Consider the following 21,490-nt stretch of genomic DNA (forward strand, 5'->3'; position numbering starts at 1 on the left):
AGACATGCAGCACACAGGCGGACATGCAGCACACAAGCGGACATGCTGCACACAAGCAGACATGCAGCACACAGGCGGACATGCAGCACACAGGCGGACATGCAGCACACAGGCGGACATGCAGCACACAGGCGGACATGCAGCACACAGGCGGACATGCAGCACACAGGCCGACATGCAGCACACAGGCCGACATGCAGCACATCAATATACATCACATAAACATAAAAACTGAAAAACACGTTGATCTCAGTAGATACAAAAAAAATCCTTTAATAAAATTCAACATACCTTCATGATAAAGTCGTGAGGAAGCCAAACCTTCAATCCTAGCCCTGGGGAGGCTGAGGCAGGAGGATCTCTGAGTTTGAGGCCAGCCTGGTCTACAGAGTGAGTTCCAGGACAGCCAGGTCAACACTGAAACCCTGAATAAAAATCCTGAAAAGTTTAGGAATAGAGACACTCTGTACCTCAGCGTACTGAAGACAGTGTATATACATTAGAGCTGTAGCCAACATTAGTCAGTGGGCAGAGGCTGCAGACAGGGCTAAGATGTTCTTAGCAATGAGCAAAAGAAAGAAAGGACAGAGGAAAGGAAGGAATTCGATTATCCTTAGTAAGAAAATAGCTATAGTACTGAAAGCAATCTACAGATTCAGTGTAGTCTCACACACATACACATATACACTCACATACACACATACACACACATACTCACACACACATACACACTCACACACACACATACACACTCACACACACATACACACACTCACACACACTCACACACACATACTCACACATACTCACACACACTCACACACACATACACACTCACACACACATACACACACTCACACACATTCACACACACATACACACACTCACACACACATTCACACACACATACACACACTCACACACACATTCACACACACATACACACACTCACACACACATTCACACACACATACACATACTCACACACACTCACACACACATACACACTCACACACACTCACACACACATACACACTCACACACACATACACACACATACATACACACACACTCACACACACACACACACACACACACAAGACAGAGAAAAGGAGGAAAGAAAGATTAGAAGTACTACAATACCTGACTCCAAATTGCAGAGCTGAGGTAACAAAACCTGGCACAAAGCCTCCGTGTGAGTCAGTGGGCACCACAGAGAGCCCAGAATATGCCCTCACACCAATATCCAAGGGACTTGTGACAAAGTACCAAAGGTGTCTATCAAGAAAAGGCAGGGAACTGCTTACCCACTGGTGGAGGGCTAAAACTACTTCTTCACCCTGCACAGAAGTCAATTCAAAATATACCAAAGACCTCACTTAGGACTTGGCGTTCTGACACTGCTGTGAAAAATGGCTGGAGAGCTGGCTCAGCGGTTAGGAGCTCTGACTGCCCTTCTCAAGGCAGTTCAATCCCAGCACCCACATGGGGGCTCACAGCCATCTGTCATGGGATCTGGTGCCCTCTGCTGGTGTGTCTGAGGACAGCCACAGTGTACTCACATACATGAAATAAATCTTTAAAAAAATTAAACAAAATGAAAACAAGACAAAGATCCACCTGGAAGCACAAAGGACCCCAAATGACCTGAGTGTGCGTGCGGCTGAGTGACACTCGCTCACGTGGCTGCACACTCTCTGCACACTCATCTTCTTGACACTCGCTCACGTGGCTGCACACTCTCTGCCACACTCATCTTCTTGACACTCGCTCACGTGGGTGCACACTCTCTGCCACACTCATCTTCTTGACACTCGCTCACGTGGGTGCACACTCTCTGCCACACTCATCTTCTTGACACTCGCTCACGTGGCTGCACACTCTCTGCCACACTCATCTTCTTCCATGGAGCCTGGTGCTCTACTGACTTGGACTGCTTGAGTGGGTGTGCCCAGGAGTTACACTGGGGTCACAGGGTAGCTCTGCTTATAATCTGATAAGAGTATTTAAAAAGCATGTGCTGCAGGTCCGTTTATGTCCAGTTGCTATGAAGTATGTAATCACAAACAAATGAGCGGGTAATGTGTGTGTGTGTGTGTGTGTGTGTGTGTGTGTGTGTGTGTGTGTGTGTGCATGCACACGTGTGTAAATAGGCAACAGGTAAGTAAAGATATGGAAAGCACTTGGTAATGAATCTGACCTGTTGGATTTTTCCTTTGTAAGACCATGCGGTTTGAAGACGATGATCAGGGCCCACCAGCCCCTCCTAACCCATTCAGTCATCTCATGGAAGGAGAACTTGAAGAATATACGAAGACAATCGAGAGAAAGCAGCAAGGCCTGGACGGTCAGTTCATGCTTAGTTAGGTCTGGGGTCAGCGTTCTGACAACACAGAGTACCCGAGCTGGAGGACAGACAGAAGGCCAGGCTCTTGCACTCTGTCCCAGCTCCCCTGCTCTAGACCTTTCTGAGTACAGAGAGCCCCTCTGCAGGTCAGAGGGACCTGCTCTGCTCAGAACATAATTAGAACATGGTGGTGTTATCATACAGTTTATAACACCAAGGCCCATAGGAACAAGAATTTCCAGACACAGTAAATACAGGTCTTGCTTTGAACATTGCATGCTATGTGGATTTTTAGTCACAGATCCTCCAGTACACGATTTTAATAGTTTGTGAAATCTCTGTTCCTAGTGTCCCAAGTTGCCAATATAGTCATTTCAAAACCAACATTTAATGTAAAGTGCTAGGAATTTGAAAGGACTTTCCTGGACACATGGGTGCTCTGATGCAGTGGAGTTTCTCTGACTTTGCAAGTCTTTGTAAGTTTATGATAGGATAGTTAAGAACTGATGAAGAGCCAACCATAGAGGTGCATGCCATGACCCCAGCACCTCCTGGCTGAGCCTCGAGGACTTTTTGAAGAGTAGCCTAGGCTAAGTGGGAGATATTGTCAACAATAATAATAATAATAATAATAATAATAATAATAATAAGTTGTTAATAAGAAGTGCTAGTGCTTGAGTCCTAGCTCTGCCTTGCTCCAAAACTAAGGATTAACCTTAGCAGGGCACTGGGTTGGGGCGCTGGGGCTGGGGCATTAAGCTACCTGGAACACAGTGAACTGTATATAAAAATGTCTGGGCAAGAAGGATTCAAGGAGGAGGATGAGAAGTCTCTGATCCAGAAAGAGCCTCTCTGTGTGTTGTCACATCAGCATTTAGCTGCGGCTAGCGTCTCTGCCCAAGGAAAACAGTCAGTAGCAAGAGAGTTGTTGTCTGTGCTACACACCGTGGCCTCACCTGAGGGCTAATGCCAGTGACACCTGGGCCGTCCACGAAGCCATTTGTATTAGTATACCTGTGCCCTACGCACAAAGGCAGGTTGGGCGACTCTCAATGTCCTCACAGGAAGGATGTCTAAGTGGCGTACTGACCTTGTTTGTTCTAACATAAGATGGAAGGAGGCCTCTTTTATACTTTACGTAAAATGTCCTTATTTAATCTCTTACCTTTGAAAGCCCCCGAATGATGCCAGGTAACAAATGCCATGCTCTGGATGTCACCTTTTACATAGACTTTTGTAATTAGTTCCTTTTACATTCCTGCATAAGCTCACTAATACTCTAACCAGAACCACTAACAAGAAATTGCTAGGAACATGGAGTCTCTGCCTGTTGATGTAGCAAGCCTGCTGAGGCTCCATCAGTCTTTTCACTGACGGTGTGTTCTGGTTTTCTGTACTAGCAAAAGCTAAAGCATACACAGTCTTCCTCCGGCCTGCCAATACCCATGCTTCTTTTAACTCATATGCAAATTGCTGTACAGCCAGAAGTTTTAACACATCAACCTCCTCAGAATCCTAGTGACTGACACGTGGGATGGCAGTCAGCATGCTCAGTCCGTAGCTGCTGCGCTTGCCGTCTCTGCGAGCAGGCATTGGATGTGCGCACTAACTTCTCTGAAACCGTAAGCTTTGTTTTGTTTGCATGGCTTTTAACTGAACATCTTATTCAACAGACGCTGAGCAGGAGTCACTGTCAGATGATGCTGCATCTGTTTCACAAATTCAGTCTCAAACTCAGTCACCGCAAAGTGTCCCTGAGAGATTAGAAGGTATTCAATGTAACTCCCCACAGCCGTCACCTCGTAAGTCTTGTCATGTCCCATGTCCCATGGAAGGGATGGGACACAGCAGCTCTGTCGTGTCCCACACGTAGGAGACAGCTGCTACCTTTACTCACTGTTGTGTGCACTGCCCGCTGTCACCTGGTTCCGCCCACCCATAGTTCTGTGAGTTTGTGGAATTGCAGTTGCCTTGCCATGCCATGCGCCTTCTAACCAACAGCACGAAGTCCTTGCAGTCTTAAGTGTCAAGCAGCCCTCAAACTAAAGAAAAATGTATGTCGCCATCTTCACCTACAGTGAGTTGATTACAGTGGAGAGGCAGGCCATCAAGCGACAGTGTTTAAGGCTGTTTAATACTTGTCTTCTCTTCCCCTTTGTATCACTTAAGAAAGTTAGCTTCGGGGCTGGGGATTTAGCTCAGTGGTAGAGCGCTTACCTAGGAAGCGCAAAGCCCTGGGTTCGGTCCCCAACTCAAAAAAAAAAAAAAAAAAAAAAGAAAGTTAGCTTCATGCTAGTAGATACGTATGTTATCAAAACAGTAATCTATCCTCAATAAATGGCTCTCAGAACGTTCTAAAACTTCTCAGTGCTGACTGAGTCAATAATTAATCCCCACCCCACCCGAACCCCTCCTTTTGTAGAAAACCACGAGCTGTTTTCCAAGAGCTTCACCTCTGTGGATGTGCCTGTCATTGTGAATGGCAAGGACGAGATGCACGATGTTGAAGACGAGCTCGCTCAGCGCGTCAGCAGGCTCACGACGAGCACCACCATAGAGAACATCGAGATCACCATCAAGTCCCCAGACAGAACTGAAGAGGTCCTGTCACCCGATGGCTCGCCTTCAAAGTCACCATCCAAGAAAAAGAAGAAATTCCGCACACCTTCTTTTCTCAAAAAGAACAAAAAAAAGGAGAAAGTTGAGGCCTAAGTAGTCTTTCTGTAATTTGTACATTACATTGTGGCATTGCACAGTTAAATACCATATTTTAGTTAATCGTTAATATACGGTGGTAGAGCATATTGGGGGTATATAGCAAACTGGACTTTAAAACTGGAAAGAGGTTTTACTAAAAGGAAAAATATTATTGAAAACTTTCAAATTCATCTCTTTTTATATGTCCAAAAGTGACTGACCTTTTCAGCAGCTGCTGGTTTTACTTAGCCCTCCCCTCTTAGAGCACGGTTACCACTGCTCTTTAACAGATGCTGCCTGGTAATCAGGCTCTCCAGCATAGCGTTGGAGAGGAACTGCCAGTGAGCGAGAGAGTTTACTTCTCTACAGCTGCTTCACTTGCTGACCAGATACACTGTTACCATGGTTATGGACTGTACTTTGGGGTCCCCATTGTTTCCAGGGGCATTAATGAAATGCTTTAAAAGCTACAACAAGAATCTAGAACATTAGTATACATTGGCACATCATTTTTTTTAATGTTTTATGAAAAGATTTGTTTGGAATTTTACTCATAGTATGAAATTCCCTTACCTGGAGTAACTGTTTGCCAAAAAAGTCATTTTAATAAACTATGATTTTTGAAGAACTTCCTTTTTTATTAGTTTAGAAAGCCCCTTATTTTTCATAGAGGGGATTTTGTACACATAATATGAGTTATTTAGTTTAACTCTTGCAAAAAACAATTTTTGTATGTTAAAATGTTTGTATACCTTCAGTATAAGGTGTCATGTGCATTTTAGCCAATCAGTTAGGAGTAAAGCATGCCTGAGGCTTCTCCTGAGCATAATTCACGAGTCCAGGGACACAGCATCCAAAGGGAAGGCATATGAGGTCTGAAGTCGCGTGTGAACCGTGTAACGTATTGCGCTTAGTATCGCTGATGGCTGAAGAGCATCTCATAAGGAGGCGACAAGATGAAGAGGCTGAAGTGGGAGGGAGAGTGAGGGAGAGGACGGGAGTGGAGAGCGACCTGACAGTAATGGAGTCCACAGCAGAATGTGGAGATCGACTTACGGAAAATAAGGCCCAAATTTCTAAAATCTACTTCCTGCCAAAATCAATGTCTTGGTTGACATTTGAGTTTTAAAAGAGGTTTAAAGTGTACGTCCTTTTAGAAGGCGGCACTAGAATAAACCAGCCAGTCCAATCCCACCAGCGAGAAAACTACCACATCTTGATTTTTGCAGACTTAAATTTTCTTTTAACTTCCTTTCTACTGTAAATACAAATTTAAATCTAGATTTAATATAGTTTTCTCCATTTTCCCAAGTAATGTCACAGATCACTGTAAATGAATGATCCCAATACTCAGTGAGTGGAAGCAAAACGCCTGGCGGGTAAGTTGGCATGCAGACGTGACGTGACCGCAGTGCTCCCTGGGCTGGTTCTGTCTGAGCGTGTGATGCCGCAGACGTCGCCGTAGACCTCACTAACTACTGGAACCTGTTAGTCTCCTAGTGGGAACGTTGAGTCGGGAACTGTGTGAGGGTTTTATGTTCTGCATCACTTTCGTTGTATTACACATGTGTAGACACAGTAACCTGTGAATTGTCCTCTTCCATAACTTTTAAAGAAAATATATATATATATCTAAATGAATGCAGTGTGCATAAATATTTTTTAAACACAGCAGTAAACTATTGCACCTTTTTGCTAATGCTTCTCTTTACTTGCTTTGACATAATGAATGAGCCGTGAACTCAGTATCCTGTGGAAAAATGTGTAAAAGTTATCTGATATTGCTCTTAGATGTTATGCTAATTAATGTTAAATCACAATAAACAGTATTTTAAATATATGCATTTGGTATAATGAGGCTTCTGTTCAGGAGTGGTTTCTTCGTTTAGACTTTGATCTGCCAAATTTGATGTGAAACAGTGAAGTGATAAAATTGTCCTCTGAGGTAAGGCAGCTGGATAAGCTCATTTTCAATGTAGTTAAAAGTCCATACATTTATCTGGGCTTGGTGACACATGACTTTAATCCCAGGACCCAGGAGGCAGATGGATCTCTGTGAGTTCCAGAAGAGCCAAGGCTACAATAGTAAACCGTGTCTTAAAATATTTTTATAGACATACGTGCACCACGTACCACACATATTTGCGTGCCTTGGTTAGGTATGGGGGCCTAAGGATGCTGTGTACTAAGCTCAAGCATTGAAATCGTATGGATAACAGTAGGGGGAAAAGAGCAGAAAAGAGAACGCCCGTTCTTCTGTTAAAGTTCAATCTTTTCCTTCCCCTCTAGTTCTTGCCCAGTTACATTTCAACCATCAGAACATGAAACTCATTTGTGTCCTGGTTTTTTTCTACTTAAAACAACCCACCCTAGAGACTTAGGGATGCAGGCATGGAGGCTTAGGAGCTCAGGCCTCAGCTCTGTGAGGTCCTATCTTCAAAAGAGAGAGAGAACCACACCCTCAGAGGTTTTCAACCAAATCCCCCATGAATAATTTATTTTGAATTTTTTTTCTACTTTGTCCTAGAAATGGAGTGTAAGAGGAAGACATAATAACTGGAGGTTCTAGTCAAGCTTTTTCAATAATTACCTATTACAAAAACAGAGGACTTCAGAGAACAGATTGACAATCTGGGGCATAATAACTTGTTTCCTCAGCTGGTAAATAGCCCAGTGGTGAAAAACAGTGTTTCAGACCAAAAGCCTGCTTTCGTGAAGCAGCACTGACCGCTGCCTGTGCTCTCACCTGAGGGTAGCTCAGCGGAACTATTTTTTAAACTCACACTGTGCTTACATGCAAATGATCTTGGCCAGCCTGGCATTTTAAAAAGAAGTTTTCTTTGTGGCCACTAGGGGGTGGGACTAACCTAACAATCTGGTTTCCAGTTCTTGCAAGCTACTTTTTTCTCAGACTGTAGATACCATGTTCCTTGTGAGGAACTTGGATCTTTCGTTCGTTGCTTTTCTCACGAGAATGTTCCTCCGCTCAGTTGTCTTAGCAGTTCCTAGTTCACCAGGACACGTATTGCCCACAGCAGTTGTGATGCCTGTAGACATCAGTTGCCTAGACAGAACCAGGAGATGCCCACAGGTTCATGCTGGTGACCATGTAGCACTTCCTTCTTTTTACAAAGGAAGTGCTTGCTAAGGCCTGTCCCTGTTATGTCTCTTTACACCAAAGACCGTGGTGTACATAATCTTTGTATCCCAATAAAGCAGACAGTAGTGCCCCGTTCTGTCGATGACGACTTGGGTTTGGAGAACATAGACCGCAAGTCCTGGGTTTTGACCTTAGATTTGGATCCCCAGAATTTGCAGTTCCAGCTCTGGCTTCTTCCCACGCGGCTCGACTTAGTTGTCTTGTTTTGTTTTTAGAAAAGAGCCAAGTCCAGCACGGCAAACTAACAGCCAAGTATACTTAGATAAAACACTGACTTTTGATTTGAGAGAAATGGTCTTCCTCACAGTCACCTCAGAATGACGCGCTGTGGTGGGTCTGCCTGGAGCGTCAACTCTTGGGTCTTCGTGGGAACAGAGCAAGGTGCCTATATCTGCTTCAGGGGAGCACTTGGCCCTGGGGCACCCAGGTCCTTCTACCCAGGAATCCGAGGTGACCGACATTCACAGGCAGCTTTAAAACCTGCAGAGATCGCTTGGTCTAGACATAAATGCAGATCCACAGTGACGGGAGGGAGTTACTGAGGGGAGAGTGTCTGTCACGTGCTGGAGTGGGGAGAGATTGTTTGGAGGGGCTGGTCGTAGAAGAAAGTGGCAAACTTGGTTTTCAAAGGGGTTCATTGCCAGGAAATGGCTGTGAGGCGGCAATCCCGGGTCCACACTTAGTGGAGGGAGCTGCCTTTAGTTGTTACCTTGGTTTCTGACTTGGAGCTGGGCGAGTGTGCATCAGTAGTGCAGCCTGAAGTTCGGGGAAGCCTCTAGGATCAGATTGTGTCTGTGGTACTCAGAGGCCGTGCACTTCCCCCACACACCACGAAGGGCACAGAGGCAGAGTTGAAGCATGGGTCTCCACATCTGAGCCTCTCGCTTTCCAACCATGATATGGGTTAGGGTTAGGCTTAGGCTTAGGCTTAGGGTTAGGGTTAGGGTTAGGGTGGCTCTGTTGGAACCAAAGGCACCTAGCTCAGGATCGGGTAAATGCTAACGTTTCTGCAAACATTGGAAATAGGAATGGTGGGTAAAGGACATGAATGGTAAGACCAAGCCTGAGTGCATTACCACTCACTGTTCTCTTAACGTTTAAACTTAGTAGGGGATCTGCGGTTTGGAGCACCAGAGACCTGGGTCCTGTGGCTTCCATCTACAGCTCCAGGAGATCCAACGCCCTCTATGACCTCCAAGGCACCAGGCACATGTGGGGCACAGACATACATTCAGGCAAAACATTCATACACATAAAAATAAAAATTTTAAATCTAACAAAAAAGCTAACTTTAACATGTTTTTAAGCTATTAAATTCTCCCTGAATTGTTTAAATATTCAGTATTCTCTCCAGTTAATCATAATGCTGTTTTCTTTCCATGTGGAACTTAAAAGTCACTTCTGATTTAAATTACAAATGAACATTTTGATATTCCTAGTGCCTAGTAGGAAGAGACAGAAACAGAGAGGAGAGAGACAGACAGACAGACTGACTGACTGACTGACTGACTGACTGACTGATTGAGACTACTATTGTTTTGAGACCTGTAGAATTTCTGCCGGGAAGGCTTGACACAGAGCCAAGGCTATTGAAATAAGCCAATTTTTACTTCTGTTTTATTGTTATATACTTTAAGGTTTTGCCCTTCTCTACAGCCAGCCTTGAACTTGATTCTGAGGGCGTGGAAATCCCTTATTTTCAGTCTCGGATAACGCCCGCCCGTCATTAGGCAAGGCTCCTGCTGAGTGTCTCGCCTTAAAAATACAGCATTGGTTTTGCTCATTTCGCTGCTCACGTGCAGCAAAGAAGGTTTCTGAGAAATGATTAGATTTTTTTAGTATGATTTTGAAATGGTAACTAAGGACCACGAGTCTGTCAGACAAGTGTCATCAAATAAGAGGACTACGGACACCACTTTGCTTGATTATTAGACTCTGCTCCTCAAAAGCCGGTGTGAGAGCCCAGCTTGCTGTGCCCATCTGTAATCATTTCCATGCTCAGAAGACTGAGGCAAAAGGGTCTGAAACTTAAGTCCAGTCTGAGTTATATAGTGAGACCCACTCCCTACGAGAGAGAGAGAGAGAGAGAGAGAGAGAGAGAGAGAGAGAGAGAGAGAGAGAGAGAGAGAGAGAGAGCGCACTGGGAATACAGCTCAATGATAAGATCTGTACCTAAAATGTGCACAGCCCTAGGTTGGATCCCCAACTGCAGGGGAGTTCCTACATGAGAGGAAACAGGTTAGGGTGGGAGCCCGAGACCACTTCCCCTTGTTGATACTGTGATCCCATCTTGCTTTCACCTGTGCAGGCATTGCACACTGCCTCAGTCTCTGTCAGTCTGTCTATGCATCAATCCTGTTGGTTTGGACATTTTGGTTTTATTGGTCTCTCTTGCTTGTTGTTTTGAATTCTGGTTTTCTTGAAGGAGGTGGCATAGATGTGTTTCTTTTTGCTTGGTTTTGTTTTGTTTCATTTTTAAGAGAGGACAAAGTTGGGTTGGTAAGAAAGTCAGGAGGGTCCTGGAGAAATCGGAAGAGAAGAAAAACAATCTAAATGTATTGTGTGACAAAAATGATTTTCACTTAAAAAAGAAAAGGTTTGCAGCCCAGCCCTATGGCCAGGGCAGTGCTAGGGCCTCTCCAGTGATTGCTGGCCAGGCTGTCGCCCTTGGAGGGAGGGGCTTTGCTTCACAGACAGGATCCAAACAAGCCGCCTCCTTCGAGCTGAGCTGTCGCCTGCGAAGGTCCCCACCAAACTAGGGCTCTGTGCTGCCATTGGGCTGTTCCTGTTGGGTAATGCAGGGTGGAGTGCAGCGCTGACAAACATGACTCCAGAGTGGACGGCCCCAGCTTTATGGCAGAACATGTAGATACAGCTAACTCGTTGAAGCACACGCAAAACTTCCAAAGTTTACGAGACTAACAAGTCAGACATCACTTTCTACCTGCTTGCTACTGGGAATGCCAGCTTTAGTTGTTTGAACTGACAGAAAGGTCATTTGAGGAAAAGAAACCCAAGAATGTATCCCAAATATAATTCACCAATCCACAGAGGTAGGGATGGGTAAAGCTCTTTTCCTTCTGAATTTCTCAGGTTTGCAGGCTTCTCTACTTATATACATTGTGAGATCACATCCCATTTTTTGAAATTAAAACAAACATATTCTCTCTCTCGTGCGCGCGCACACACACACACACACAAACACACACACACATACACATACATACACATATATAAAGAATGATAGAGGCTTTGTTGAAAATATTCCTTAAATAGCTTTAAGTCAGGATTGTGTGTATAAAGTGTTTTGGCTCCGTCTGACCTTTAGGTTAATATTGAGCAAGAGTGAGTGCACATACACTTGCCAAAGAGCGAGTGTGGCTCAGTTAACTGCAGAGCGGGGCAGACGGGGCAGACGGGGCAGACGGGGGCAGACGGGCTGGGGCAATTCTGGAATGGTTCCCACTCACTGAGCAGGTCAGGTTTGAGGCCAGCGTGAGGTGAAAGAGCCACTCACCAAGTTCAGGCCGACAAGTGAGACCCAGAACCTCAGAGGGGCACCCACGGTGGCAGCTGGTAAAGTGCTCTCTCTGTGCTGGGGATGCTCCAGTCCTGTCAGTGTCTTAGTAAGAGCACAGGGCTGCGGCAGGAGACCCAGCCAGAGGAAGCTGCAAGAACAGCACTGCCTTGCTTTTCTGCGGGCTAAGGTGAGAACCAAGGCCGGACCTCAGGTCTAAGGGACCTCAGGTCTAAGGGACAGGGTGCACAGGGACGGCTGTTACAACAGGGACTCAGACTTACGGAAATTGCCTATGAAGATCTGGTTACCACTGAGGAACCAGAGACCAGGCCAAGTCGGCCCTGGCTGCTGGGTGCTAACGACTTTATGTAAGTGCTGTAAAGAGAAGCGAGGTGCCTGCCTCAGTTTCTCCATCAGCATGTGCTAGTCCTGAAGACCAGAGCCAGGTGAACATGTAGATGGTACTTCGGAGGCAGGAAAGGCCTGGTTGGGTTTTCACAGGAAGTGGCCTATGTGATAACGAGGTGCTGGACTACAGAACGGTGTTACACCAGAGGAAAGACTAATTGAGCAAAGGCCAAGTGCTACCCAGAGCTGTGGGGATGCTCTTCTGCTCTCTCCTAACTAGTTTTGAGTGTCCGGAAGTCATTTCCCATAGAGCACTGGAAATGCACCTCAGGAGCACTGCTGAGCAGAAGAGGGTCAGCGTGGTCAGGGCTTCCAGTTTGCTATGAAGGAGCCTGGGTTCTTCTGGCTCACCCTTCCCTTCATAACCATCTGTGCTCACAGCTTCGGCCACGAGTCAGAAACCTCCGACCTGTGTTGCCACAGCTGCCCAAGTAATAACATCTCAGTCCCTCCCCCAGCCCGATGTTGGAGGCTACCCTGCAAGAGCAGATCTGCATCTGCAGGCGTGTGTCCACACAGTGGCCGAGCCACCAGGGTTACCACACAGGCTCGCACCCCTCACCCCCTAACCCCCCACCCCCACCTTCTAGCTGCCTTCTCCACTTGGCCCCACTGGAGGAAGATATTTGCAGTCACCATAGTAACCTCTCCCTGCTCAGTGCATTCTGAGTGCTATCATTGGCTAGCACTCAGACACACTGAATCAAGAGGATCTCAAGTTCAAGTCCAGCCTGGGCAAGTGAAACCTTGGCTCAAGAGCAAAAGCATAAGTCAAGTCTAACAGATAGAAGCTCACTGGTGTATATAAACTTTGGGTCTGATTAGTTTCACTGTGTGATGATTTTTATTTGTATGTTCTTTATAATAAAGTTGTGATAATACAATAGCCACCCCCCAAAAAAATATAACAATTTAAAATAAGACTTTGCTGAACTTGAGCAGTACCTGAGTTACCAGCCTGTCCTCAGTCAGCGCCATCCATTCAGCTCCAGACAAACAGGGACTCAACCGTGCTGGGCCAAAAATAGACTGTCTTTTTTATTACTCGAGATTGGTAACATGATTCACCTTGGTTATATGTTAATGACATGTACATAAGCCAAAGACATTTTCACAATTATAATTAAAATCACATTTCTTTAAAAGAGGGCTTATGAACAGGCTGGCATGAGTCTGCTTGGTCTCCATCTTGGAGATGCTCTGGTGACTGCTAATGCAGACCGCTAACAGTCTGGAGAAGGGTCAGAAAGAGGTCCACATCAGTGCTGGGCTGATTGCTGATAGGGCTACCTCTTCCTCCTCTTCTTCCTCGTCTTCTTCCTCCCCCCTCCCTCCCCTCCCCTCCTCCACCCCCTCTCCCTCCCCTCCCTATCCTCCCCCTCCCCCTCCCCTCCCTCTCCCCATCCTCCTCCTTCCCCTCCCCCTCCCCCTCCCCATCCTCCTCCTATTTTGGTTTTGGTTTTGAGTGTGGTAGAGCCCAGACTAGCCTAAGATGCACAGTTGAGAACAACCGTGAACCCCAGATCTTCCTCCATTTCCAAAGTGGTGTGATCACAGGCCTGTGTTAGCAGGCAGCTAAGTATGCCGCTGCCCTTGTTTTAGTTTTGTTTTCTTTTATTGGGTTTTGTTGGGGGAAGGGTTGGGTTTGGTCTCTTTGCTTTTCTGTTTTTGACAGTCTCTCTGTAGACCAGCTGTCTTGAGGCTCACTATATAGACCACTCTGGCCTCAAACTCACAAGTCTGCCTGCCTCTGCCTCCGGTGTACTAGGATTAAAAGTGTGTACACTATGCCAAGCCACAACACCTATGTATATATCATAGTCTAATGGTTGTGTATAGAATGGGGAAATTTTTGAAAAAGTCTTTCCTACCGTCTGGTACCAAATTTGCCTTGAAATTTAATATATTACACACATTTGTATGTATAAGAAAAAACAAACAAGAAAAAAAAAACACCCAAACAGTATGTCTTTAACATGTGCTGCCACTCCTTTAATCCCAGCACTCACAGGTGGATCACTGTGAGCTTGAGGCCATCCGGGCCTACAGAGTAAGTTCCAGGACAGCCAGGACTATAGGAAGATCCTGTCTCAATACCCCCCTCGCAATCCCCAAAAAGGTGCTTTCTTGGCGGTAGAATGTGACTTAATCCTCGACTCTTCAACCAGCATGAGGACACACTTGTACCCTCAGCACTCGGGATCCTGAAACCAGAGGAAAACTACCAGTTCGGAGCCAAGATGGCCTGCAGGGTACCAGACAGGGCTACAGAGCAAAGGGCTGCAGAGCAACAACACACTGTCTCAATGAGAACCTTTGATGAGGGAAGACTTTAAAGATCACAACTTGTGCCAACTGAAAGATACTGAGTTACACCAATGCCAAATGGTAGACTTCGGAGTGCAGAAAAGCCACTATCTGTAATGAACGGAGACAGTTTATATCATGTTTGCATGTGCATGAACATTCCAGAAACGGTAGACACCACAGGGGCGTTCAGTAAGAAGCAGAATAAGCCTTCACAATGAACCCTTGTTTGTTCTTACTGTGTTTTCTGTCTGCTACCTATGTCTAAAGTGATGTCTTCACGACGCAGTACCTTTTTTTATAATGCCTAGTGTCCCTGAAATCGGTCAGGAAACGTTCACTATGGAAGTGAGCCATCGGCACGGCTGTGTTTGCCATCTCCGAGATGCTCAGTGTGACCTGAGCAGGTAGGCAGTTTTGAGGTATTAGCCATTCTACTGTGCAGTCAGTCCTATTTATCCAGAGGCCTTGTGTCGAGTTGCTGTCCTTGTGAAGAGAGCAACCTTCTTGTCCCGGCTTCCAGGAGCTTACAGCTGTGTTTCATCTTCATTTTCTGGTACAGCCGACCCACAACCACCATCCAGTTCTATATTTATGATGCTCCTGTCTCCACCTCTTGGGGGGTTCTAGGGGATACACCTGGGCTGGCCCACCGTTTATGACGTCATCCTTCACCATTTATGACACCAGTCATCTTCAGATCCACCCACCCCCCACCCCCATTTCCATCCTGTTTTACTTTTACCTATTCAATTTCAAAACCTCTTTGGAAGGCAGTGGGTATCTAATGCTAGGTAATAAATCTCTCCGAAATGCAGATGTTTAAACAATGCGCCCTGAAGGGGGCTGGAGAGAGAGCTCTGCAGTTAAGAGTACCTGCCACTCTTTGAGAAGATTTAAGTTGTTACACTGCCACACTTGGTGTACACGTAAGGTCAGACTGCACATTTGCTGCTGTATCTCGATTTCGATGAGGTTGAAGTCAGAAGACGTTGCAGCTAGGATGTCAGCCAGAGCCATCTGAGAACCTGGCCAGGCTTGAGCATTGTTGGTATTGATGGTGGACAGTAGATGTTCCCTGTGTGGATTTCTCCTGATTTTCTCTAGTGTCCTTCTGACAAGGTTGTTCCCAGAGTAAAGAACAAAATGGAAACCGTAGCACCTGGGCAGCAGTCATGTGCCTTCAATTCAGGCAGGTTTTATCCATCAAAAATGAGCCACTAAGTAGTGCATACCTGTAATCCCAGCATTCGAGAGGCTAGCCTTGGCTAGCACGACAAGGCCATGAGAGACACTGGGCCTGGTGACATACTTCCTGACCCTTTTAATCCTTTTAAATAGAACCACTAAGTCATGACTAAGGACTCCCATCTATGAGCCTGTGAGGCCATTCTCATTCAGACCACCAATCAGTGACATTAGGTGACAGCAGAGCGGAGGGAAGGTACTCTAAGCCGGATCTCTTCTGTGTCATGGGTGTTTGTGTGTACTTGGTTTCCATGGTGGGGCTGGATTCATAGGATGAGGAAAGTGGAGCTCTGGAGAGGAGGAAGAGCTTGCTCAAGGTCGGGGCCAGTGACAGAGGAGCATATCATCCACATCAACCCAAGACCCCTCCCATGCTCAGTGGAAAACAGAGTCTCCGAGAACTTACTGCTTTGACTGTCTAAGCCAAGGCCATTCTGCCACCAGAGAGAAATGAGATTAGCATATGAAGATGTTCTGACAGCTGTTGGATGTGCTTGTAACACACAGACCACACGGGCGTGGAACCTCCTCCAGCTGTACCCCTGTGTCTCCCTTTACCCATATTTGCCTCCTTTAACCCCCGGCTTGGAGAAGCATCGAGCTCCTCATCATGGCTGCTGGCACCGTGGAAGCCCATAGGGTCAACAGAGCAGTCTGCTGCGGAGCCCAGAGGTGAGAGGGCAAGGCCCTCCTCCCTCGTATGGGGACAGAGCCAAGTCCAGCACGGAGGAGATAGGACATCCCATCGGCCCTGGTGCCTTGCTGTCCTGTGGGCACCTGATAAGGCCAGGGAACCACCCACTCAACTTGTGTGTGCTTCCAAATATAGATTTCTCCCCACTCTGGCCATAGCCATTACAATGTTTCTTCTAAAGGCCTGTCTTCTCAGCTGGGAGATGGAGCTGGTCCAGGAGAGGGCTAGCTCGCATTGGTGTGAGCTTAGCGTCGGGACTTGGGGGACAGGAAGCAAGGCTGACTTCCCACTTCCACTTCCTCTCAGCAGTGGCAGTCCCGTCCCCCCGGAAACAAACGTTTCTGTCGGATATTCTTTTCATTTTACCAGGGCTCATGCCTGGAGCATTCTCCACCGGTACTCGTCGCAGGCACAAGTGTCTGCACAGAGAATTTCCCCTATGTTAAAAGCTGAAAGGCCAGGACTCTTACTGTGGGCCTGAAGCCCAGGTAAGAAGCTTGCCTACTGACCTATTAATCTGGATCCAGAGGCAGGCAGGCATAATGAAGAAGGTCAATTTACCAAAGCGGCCCGGCAGGAAAAAACTGCCGGTAGGGAGACGAGCAGTGTGACCCGATACCTAGGGGAGACTTAAGACTTCTGACACCCATTGGTTGCCAACAATGATCTGGCTCCCAGACAGCGCTGTCTCTGGGTGTGGCTCAGGCCCCTCCCTGGGCGGTGGGAGAGCAAAGGGAGCTATCAGCAGAGGCTCCAGGCTTTACTCCCGTAGAGCAATTGGGTCTTGGTTGGCCTGGATATGAGGTGTGTTTGGGCAAGTTGCCCTATCCCAGCAGGCACTTCACGGGATGGGCCAGAGCCACCCTTCATGGAGTAGAGGGACCCTGGGAGTCACCAAGTCTGTAAACCTACCACTGGCCGACTATATCAGACCTTCATCCTGGCCTTAAAGCCAGCAATTTAGAACTGACCTTAGCTTGCCTCATAGCTGGGTTGGCCCCTTCCTTGGAAGCTCCAGGATATATGACATTCATGAGTAGGTCAGGGTGAGTCTATATCTTGCCTGCTGACCAGGCCTGAGTCAGTGTCAGTCTGTCCTGTGAGCCCCTGAACCAACCTCTGTACAATGGCCTGTTACCAAGTCACCCTGAGCCCCTGAAAGCATCAGGCGTGGGCTCTGGAGAGGTGGCCTAGTGGTAGGGTGGACGGAAATGACAGCCAGCCCCAGGCTGCTGTGCGTTGCACCTGGCTTGGCAAATGCCATCTGGACCATCACACTCCTCGGACTATGAAGGTGTCAGGCTATGGCCGCCTACCCTGTTCACGAGTAAAGACCTGCAGGCCCACGGAGATTGAACACTGTGCCCAAGCCATGATTAAGTGGGGTGGGAATTCCAACTCTGCTGTCTCTGACTCCCGAGTCCCACGAGCCACTGCCTCTCTGAGAAGAGCCATGGCTTTTGTGCCCATCGTCCCCACGTTTTGCCCTTCTGCATCTCTGCCTTGCCTCCTCCCATCCCCCATCCAGAACACAGGGGCAGTGCAGCGCCCTCCTGCCCTAGAAGCTGCTCAGGTAGCCCATGTGATTCCCTGAAGCAAGACAGGCTTTTCTAGAACAAATCGGGCGTGTGTCCTTTAGGAAGCAGAGCCCAGCCTAGTAAAAGGGTGCTGGGTGCCAGGTGCCCTGGGCTGTGATTAGGCCGGACAGACTCTGCCCCAGAGGATAGCAAGGCAGAGGCTGTGGCTTCGAAGTAGGTGAACTTTGGAGCCACACACCCTGCCCTGACACAGCCTCGTGACCTCAGTTTTCTGGGCCATGAAGTAGGGATGAGCTACCTTCTTCATGGTCTCCACACTGGGACAGAAGGCAAATGCGAGCTAAACTCCTGGCACTCTGTTGTCCCAACCCCAGGCATCCCGATGTCAGTTAAAGGCGCCCTGTGAGGCGAGACCCTTCCTGGAGTCTACCTGCTGTCCCCATCCCCCCCACCCCCACCCACGCGTCTTCCTGTCTCCTTCCTCTTCCACTTTCTTTGTAGGTGGCTGGAAGTCTCCCACAGGCCAAAGAGTGAGCCCTGCCCTCACTCAGGTAGAACCACTGACACACCTGTAACACTTTGCCCAGAAAGGTAACTAAGCCAGGTCCTGAGTCACCCAATGAACTGTGCTCCTGACAGCCAAGCCTGTGCCCATGGTCTCAGCAACACCCCTCACCACAGGCTTCTACCCCACTCCAGTCCTCTCATTCTCACCCCGACCTCCACCTGAGGGCTCCAGCTTGGGCTGGAGAATGAGCTGAGATGGCTACAGAGACCATGGCCATGGTCATTTTAGCTGGAGACGACACTGCAGGTTCCTGTTCTTCCTCCTTCCCTCTCCCCCACACGCAGAGGAAAGAGACACAGGGAAGGGTGGGGACTACCACGCCTGGATGGCTAGCTTTCTGTGTGCAGGGTACTGGGGCTGCCTAATCAACAGAGAGCAAACAGGGTAGACTCTGGGTCTGAGATGAAGGGGAGGGAGTTCACTGGGACAAGGTATTGGGAGGGGTCTCGGGAGAAGACCAGATGGCTCCTACCATGTCCCCATCTGGGTCTCTGCTAACTTTAAGCCAAGTGAGCAGGGCCAGGCAGACAAAGGCACTTGAAGGAGGTGTGGCCTGAGTGGAATGGTGGAGGAAAGCTTGACTTTCTCCTTCCCTACCCCCCCAGTTTGGTACTCCACTCTGGATGTCGCCATCCCCAGGTGCCAAGAGAGAAGTCCCAAGCTCCTATCTCGGATGAATTTTATATCCTGTCCACTCGAATGGACAGCCCCTCCTATGAGGGAAGCCCTGGGTAGCACCAGGGAGTCTCTTATTTTGACCAAGGGCCTGAGGTCCCTGCGGTCCTGCTGATGTCAGAGACTAAAAGAGCTCAGGGCTGCTTGGAAGTGTCTAGCCTTAACCACTGTCTTGGGACCCATACTCCTGAGTCTGGCCCCCAGCAGAATGGAGCTTGGAGTGAGGAGAAAACAACTGCCTGCTCTAGGCCTGGGACTATGTACCACGTCCCCTCCTGTACTGGGATACACAGCTTTTTACCAAACTTAGTAGCCTGAGGAAGAGACAGGATCAGAGACACGTCCATTCTCTCTGGAAAAATTGTTCCTCCGTTGCTTCTCCTGGGATCTCTGGGGAGTCCCTTCCTGCCTCCTCCTGGCCCACAGAAGCCTACACCTTCTCAGCTACCTAAAATCTCTCCTCTCTCTCCAGGCCCATCCCAGGCAGCATGCAGCTAAGTCCTCCTCAGAGAGAGCTGATTCCTTTCAGCACGGTTTCCCTCATCTGTAACTGGGAGAGTGAAGTATGTATGGAGGTAGACCTGCCATCCCTCCCCCTGATCTCGGCAGGTGCCCTGGAATGTAACTCAGAGGTCATAAGGCCACTGAACCCCAGAACAATATCTCTGAAATCTCCCTTTTGGCACCTTTTTCCTGGCCATTGTTGAGGCCTAGTCTACACACCTGTTGCCCACCTGAATCATTTAAACAATGAATTCATTGGCGCCCCTCCTCCTGCCCGCTCAGACTCCCACCCCTTTCCCCTTACTGCTCCCAGTCTGGGCCCTGCCACCCAGCCTCAGCTTTCAAGAAAGAGCTCTTGAAAGCACAACTCACAGTCCTCTCACTGTAGCCTCACGGCCCTGTAACTTAGCTTAGAAATGAAATCTAACCTCCTTTCCATGCAAGGTAGTTGTCGTCAGTGATTTGGTCCCGCCTGCCTCTTGGCTTTACTTCCACATTGCCACCCACCGCAGCTCCTTGCTCTGTCGCCTAGGCCTTCACATGGGCTCTTTTCTTGCCACGACTTCACCTAGCTCGTGTGGGCAGAAGGGCGTCTGCCACGTGCAGGGTATATGCCAAGCACTTGCACGTGCTATGAGCATCCCCTCTTGATAGGATCAGGGCTAAGCAGTTACCATTCAGATCCCAAGACCTCCTCTTTCTGCTATCATCTGTTCCAGTGTCCCTTTCTCTCCACAGCCTTCCATGGCTCCAGGTGTGGCGGCTGGATCCGGTTCCATGTTTTGTAGGGGACTGGGTGTTGTGTGATGGTGAAACTCTTCTGTAAAGGTCCATGTGGGAATACTCATGGGATCACTAGCTCCTGTGTCCAGGGACTAGTCTGTGTGTGGTTCAAAACTGGCTGGGGAGCAACCTGAGTGACCGTGTATGATTTACAGCTCAAGAAAGTGGTTTCAAAAGAGAGATAACCTAAGTGCCCATGACAGGAGAGAAGACAACAGGAGTTACCAGTGGTACAAAAGGTTGGTGTGAAAACATTTTAAAAATGATGAATAGTGGGCTGGAGAGATGGCTCAGTGGTTAAGTGCACTGTCTGCTCTTCCAGAGGTCCTGAGTTCAACTCCCAGCCACATGGTGGCTCACAGACATCTGTAATGAGATCTGATGCCCTCTTCTGGTGTCTGAAGACAGGTATAATATGCTCATATATATAACATAAATAGATAATTTTTTTAGAAAAAATTGATGTATAGCAACAAAGAAGTTATGGAACTCAAAACAGAGCATTTGATCCCATGCTAGGGCTATGTGTGTGCATGCATGTATGTGCATGTGTGTGTGTGTGTGTGCGTGTGCACATTCATGCATGTGTATGCGTGTGTGTGCTTGAGCATGTGCATGTGTTCATGTGCAAGTGCAGGTGTGAGCATGTGTGCACATGTGCTTATGTGTGCTTATGTGGGGAGGGGGATTGCCAGATATAAGGTCTTTTCTGGGGCAACATAGATACATTTATCCTTTCGTGGGCCAGGTTAGGAGGCTCTATCTGAACATTCTAAAGTCTTCAGACAGTAAATAAATATCAGATGTGTGGTTTCTAAGCCAAGAGAATAGGAAATCATCCTGTCTGCTTCCCGCCTGGTTTACAGTATAGCCAAGAACCCACAAACTAGCATGGGGAAGCTGAGAGAGTGGGACAGGGTAGTGTCCATCTCAGGGAGGGGCTGCAGGGACATCGGAATTTCCTTTATTCTTGTCCAGTCTCTGTCTGAGCGTTGAGGCTGAGATCCACCACTCCCTCTTCAAGACCTATAAAATGACTTC

General features: G+C 47.7%; 1 protein-coding gene across 12 annotated transcripts in view; it reads left to right on the forward strand.

Moving 5' to 3' along the window:
• Window positions 1-6,902, forward strand: part of Add3 (adducin 3) — a 107,783-nt gene extending 100,881 nt beyond the window's left edge. For 7 of the 12 annotated variants that reach the window (XM_006231600.5, XM_039101448.2, XM_008760510.4 and 4 more), the window contains 3 exons: window positions 2,224-2,347; window positions 4,021-4,116; window positions 4,770-6,884. In XM_006231600.5, the coding sequence (XP_006231662.1) occupies window positions 2,224-2,347; window positions 4,021-4,116; window positions 4,770-5,059 (510 nt within the window). In that variant the 3' untranslated portion in view covers window positions 5,060-6,884. 12 annotated transcript variants of the gene reach the window in all.
• Window positions 6,903-21,490: the final 14,588 nt, after the last annotated feature.

The sequence above is a fragment of the Rattus norvegicus genome, chromosome 1 (assembly GCF_036323735.1).
Source record: "Rattus norvegicus strain BN/NHsdMcwi chromosome 1, GRCr8, whole genome shotgun sequence".
In the NCBI taxonomy this organism is placed as follows: Eukaryota; Metazoa; Chordata; class Mammalia; order Rodentia; family Muridae; genus Rattus; species Rattus norvegicus.